At 60.4% G+C, this 4,738-nt stretch overlaps 2 protein-coding genes across 2 annotated transcripts in view; one reads left to right on the top strand and one right to left on the bottom strand.

Moving 5' to 3' along the window:
• Positions 1-2,123, top strand: part of USP39 (ubiquitin specific peptidase 39) — a gene marked incomplete at its 5' end in the record, with an annotated part of 27,237 nt that extends 25,114 nt beyond the window's left edge. Inside the window, 4 exons of the mRNA XM_019514400.1 lie at positions 293-435; positions 994-1,129; positions 1,488-1,574; positions 1,894-2,123. Of these exons, the coding sequence (XP_019369945.1) occupies positions 293-435; positions 994-1,129; positions 1,488-1,574; positions 1,894-1,941 (414 nt within the window). The remainder of the gene's footprint in view (positions 1-292; positions 436-993; positions 1,130-1,487; positions 1,575-1,893) is intronic.
• A 253-nt stretch (positions 2,124-2,376) lies between these two features.
• The window catches only part of SFTPB (surfactant protein B), an 8,725-nt gene continuing 6,363 nt past the window's right edge, over positions 2,377-4,738 (bottom strand). Inside the window, exons 5-10 of the mRNA XM_019514518.1 lie at positions 4,275-4,349; positions 3,880-4,063; positions 3,260-3,396; positions 3,081-3,161; positions 2,836-2,937; positions 2,377-2,662 (exon numbers count right to left, since the gene is read on the bottom strand). Coding sequence (XP_019370063.1) covers positions 2,627-2,662; positions 2,836-2,937; positions 3,081-3,161; positions 3,260-3,396; positions 3,880-4,063; positions 4,275-4,349 — 615 coding nt within the window. The 3' untranslated portion in view covers positions 2,377-2,626. The remainder of the gene's footprint in view (positions 2,663-2,835; positions 2,938-3,080; positions 3,162-3,259; positions 3,397-3,879; positions 4,064-4,274; positions 4,350-4,738) is intronic.

The following is a 4,738-nucleotide window of genomic DNA, read 5'->3' as shown; positions in this document are numbered from 1 at the left end:
GTGTGGGGGTAGGGAGGTGGGTTGGTTAAAGCAGGGGATGGCTAACCTGTGGCATAGGTACCCTGCCCCTGGCAGGGATCAAAGTAATGGATGAGGCAGGGAATACAGGGCAGGGAGTAGAGAGAAGAGAAACCAATGGGGCAGGGAGCCCAGGGCAGGGAAGGTTGTTAACAGAGGGTCCCAGGGAGCTGTTGCCAGGCTCAGCTGCTACCCTAGCAAGATACCAGGTCTTTGGCCTCTGCTCTCGGCCCCATCACTGAGGTTCACATGTGCCTGCTTGTGCGTGTTCCAGGAGTACAAGACATACAAGGAGAACTTCTTGAAGCGGTTCCAGCTGACCCGACTGCCACCCTACCTCATTTTCTGCATCAAGCGCTTCACCAAGAACAACTTCTTTGTGGAGAAGAACCCCACCATCGTCAACTTCCCCATCACGTGGGTTCCCGCTAGGGTTGGGGGGCAGAGGTGAAGGGCTGGATGGCACTAAGCCTTGAGGCACACTCTCTCGGGGCTGGGGTCTCCCATGGGCCCCCCACCTTCTGTACCCCCTGCCTGGGTCTAGGGTATCCTGTGCACCCCCCACCACTGCATGGGTGTGGAATTGCTTGTACCCTCCTGCCTGGGGTCTCCTATGTCCCCCTGTTCAGTACCTGGGTCTCAGGGGCTGGATTTGCTTGCAGTGATGCCCCCCAGCTAATATTCCAGGGCAGCAGAGATTCCACAAGCCTCTCTCCACCATCTGCCAGCCCTGTCTGCTACAGGAGGGTGGTGTTGTGGGGTAGGGTATCCAACAGCACCCTTCCCCGGGTTCACAGCTGTATGACTGGTTGAGCTTGCCTTAGTTTGTGCATTAAGCAGGTCCTGTTCTTCCTCAGTTGCTGGGAGCTTCACCCTGGGACCAGGCCAGCTCCATGGCAATGCCCTGGGCAGGCATGGGATGGTAGGGGGGTGGTATGGATCCACTGATGCTCCCCTGCCCCCCTCCCCCCACAGGAACGTGGACCTCCGCGAGTACCTTTCAGAGGAGGTCCAGGCCACACACACACACACCACATACGACCTCATCGCCAACATTGTCCATGATGGAAAGCCCAGCGAGGGCTCCTACCGCATCCATGTGCTGCATCACGTGAGTGACTGTTAGGTCCTCTGTGCCCCCAATTGCCCAGGTCTTGGGTCTTTCGTGCCCCCTCGCTGCCTAGATCTGGGGTCTCCTGTGCTCCCCCTAGATCTGGGGTCTTCTGTCCTGCCCTACCCCCCACTGCCCAGATCTGGGATCTCCCATGCCCCCAACTGCCTGGGCCTGGGAAGCTCCCATGGCCACCCTCTGCACAGACCTGAGGGTCTCTGGTGCTTCCTTGTCCAGTCTGAGGTCACCTGTGCCCCCATTACTGCCCAGGTCTGGTGTCTCCTGTGCAACCCCTGACCTGGATCTCAGATCTGCCATGCCCAAGCCACCCCCTCACCCCTCGGTGTCACCTTGGCAGGGCACAGGCAAGTGGTATGAGCTGCAGGACCTCCAGGTGACTGACATCCTGCCCCAGATGATCACACTCTCTGAAGCCTACATCCAGGTGAGTGGGGCATTGGGGGGTGGGGTGGGTAGTGCTGCTGCTCTTGGCCCCTTGTGAAAGGCTGTGGGACTGGCTGTGAATTGGGCCTGGACGTGGGGCAATGAGTGTGTTGTGGTGGTCCCCCCCACGCCCAGATTGCCACAATCCAGGTTGCAGGCAGGGAATCCGCTTTCAGGCCAGCTGAGACAGGATGGCAGGACACTGAATGGTTCCCTTTATAACCCTCCCACATCCCCATCTTGGGCAGTGGGAGGCTAACTGGGGAAACTGAGGCATGGAAGCAGAACCTCAGTGCCTGGCTTTTTCTACCCTCCCCCAGATCTGGAAGAGGCGAGAGGATGAGGAGACCATCCAGCAGGGTGCGTGAGCAACGTACATCACTGGCATGGACTGCTGACATCTCCAGCTGGGTACGGGGGGTGGGGGTACCTCTCTTCCCCCCTGCTGCACCCCTCATTGCCAGCCAGACACTGGCCCCCTCAGGAGGTGCCAGACTCTGCCCAGGGACTTTTCTGCCTGCACCAAGGACTTTAAAAGGGTTTTTTTTTTTTATTGTGTCTCTTCGGTCTCCTTCCTGCCCCTGTGGTGCCCCCCACAGCTGGCCTCGGCTGGGAGGCATCCACAGGGCTGCCCACCCCCTCCCAGTGCCAGACTGGTCATACTGGGCACACAATGCCCTCAGGAGTATCAGTAACTCCCCTCCCTCTCCTGGCCCAGCTGGGGGGGGAGGTAGTTAAAGCTTTGCGTCATCCCCCCCCCCCTGCAACAAGCGCCTTACCCCTGTTCTTTCGTACCAGGGGCAGCTGGCTGGGGTCTCCTTGGATGAGGGGAGAAGGGAGCCTCTGAGTCCCAGGAGGGGCTTCAGGTCCCCCTGCCCCTAGGTGAAATGCAACACTTCTAAGTCACCTGGCAAAGCAGCGGGGTTTATTGTAACGGCTGTTTCCAGAGGAGGAGCACGGGCCTGGGCCCAGCTGTGCTTGTGGGGCAGCTTGGATTCCTGGGGGGTGCAAAGGTCGGGCTGCAGGGGCATCTCGTTGCTGGGGGGGGTACTGCTACCCCCATACGTGGTCCTGGCAGTGCTTCAAAGCCTGGAAGAGAATTGTGGGGGTCATTGTGTGCCCTGGGCTACTTGGAAGCCCCCAGCTGGGATGGAGGTGACAGAGTCACTACCACCCACGTGGTTCAGGGCAGGCCCTGAGGGTCAGGCAGGGACCCGTGTACCCTGAGGGGCCCAATCAGTGCCCTCCAGAACAATACTCACGCCACACTCCTTAGCTGCCTCCATGCTGGAGCACCAGTAGATGGGGCCCAGGCTGCAGCGCTTGAGATCTGAGGCACTCTTGGCCTCACATGCCCCCAGATCCTGCAGGCACAGGTTCCTGTTAGCCTGTCCAGGCCTGGGCAGTGACTGCCCCCAGTGCTGGGGCAGGGCTTCTAGCCTTCGGCTAGGGCCAGTGCCAAGCTGCAGGGCAGGATCTAACCAACCCTCTTGGGCACCTCCCTTACCTGGCAGGCAGCAAGGGCATCCTGGTGCCTCCCCCACAGCAGGGGCAGGCGAGGCTGATGCTGGTAGATGAAGTCCATACACTGGCAGGCGGGGGGGGGCATGAAGGAGGGGGAGGTCAGTGCCTGGGCACACACAGACCTCCCCCCCACCCCTAGGGCTTTGGGTACCTAGCACTCACCTGCTCCCAGCCCAGGTGGGCGCTGGCGCAAGCTCTCAGTAGTGCTGCCTCAGCCCCCGGCCCAGAGCTGTTGCTTCCTGTACCTGCCAGCGCTAGGCAGACCCTGCAGTGCCCTGCCTGCCCTCCAGCTTCTGCCTCTGTGTGGTATGCAGAGGGTTAGTGCCCCCCCCCACCATGCCCAGCCCCCACTTCCCAGGGCAGGCAGTGCTGTACAGCCCCAAATGTGGCCAGGCCTGATCCTAGACACCCCTCGACTCAGAGGGGCCCCTCCCCCCAGAGAACCCAGGCATTGGAGCTCACAGCTTGCCTTCTTCCAACCCTGCCAGACCCCCTAGAGAACCCAGGCATCCGGGTGTCCCTGCTCCCCCTCAAGGAAGCCAGGCTTCCAGGGGCCCAGTCCCACAGCCCCTCCCTCTTCTGACTTCCCAAGACCACACCCCCAGAGAAACAGCATCTCACCCCCACCCCTCTGCTCTTGGTCCCCCAGGCACCCCTGCAAGAATCCAGGAGTCCAGGGCCCCAGCACCCCCCTCCAAGAGAACCAGAGGGGCCCGATCCTGTGCAGTCCCCCACACCCTTCACCCTCCCATCTGTGGCCCCTACCCACAGCCTGAGCTCACCAGGGCCATAGCCATCCTCGGCTGCGCACATGAGCAGCATCCTGCAGAGCAGGTGGGGCCCAAGCTGGCCCAGTGCTGCCTCCAGCGCAATCACCGTGTACTTCTCAGCCAGGCACTGGCAGGTCCCAGCTACTGCGCCTGGCAGCAGGTGGCACAGCCCAGACATGGCCTTGGCAATACCCTCCTGGAGGGGCAGGAGGGGAACAGTCAGGAGCTAGCCCCGCCAGCTGCCTCTACCCATTTCTGTGCGGGGTGTTGACTCTGGATCCTAATGACAACAGTGCCCAGCCTTGTTCCCATTGAATGGCAGAGCTTGGACAGAGGCAACAGCCCAAGCCAGCTTGTGACAGCCGTCAACCCCTGAATACTGCCTCCCCCACTCCTGTAGGCAGTACCTTGGGAATGGTGGATTCGATCCGGCCCACGAAGGAGCGACACATCCAGCAGAGTGGCAGGGGGATGGGCAGGGCCTGTGGAGGGGGAGGTATCAAGGCTGGGTTGGGGCAGTGGCTGAAGAATTGCCCCAGCTGGAGCCCAAAGACCCCAGTTGTGGCAGTAAGTAGCAGCGCTTCCAGCCCCCAAACAGCTCCTGGTGCTGGCTGGATCCGTGGTGGGAAGTGTCTGCATCCCCTGACTTCTGAATCCTGGGACCTAATGACCATCATGTTAACTCTTGTGCCCAGCAATGGCTGTGCTGACCCACTGCCCCTTCAGCTTCTTGTTCACTCTGAATCATAATGATGGAGTTGACTCTGGATGCATTGACTGAACCCAGAGGTTTCTGACGTTTAAATGCTAACTCCAAAGCCCAGTGATGGCTGTGTTAACTCTTTTACCTCTGATCACTCCAGTGATGTTT

Source organism: Gavialis gangeticus, unplaced genomic scaffold, assembly GCF_001723915.1.
Source record: "Gavialis gangeticus isolate Ggan-Ray unplaced genomic scaffold, GavGan_comp1, whole genome shotgun sequence".
Lineage (NCBI taxonomy): Eukaryota > Metazoa > Chordata > Crocodylia > Gavialidae > Gavialis > Gavialis gangeticus.
Note: the sequence above shows the minus strand (reverse complement) of the source record. Positions and strands in the feature narration are given on the sequence as shown.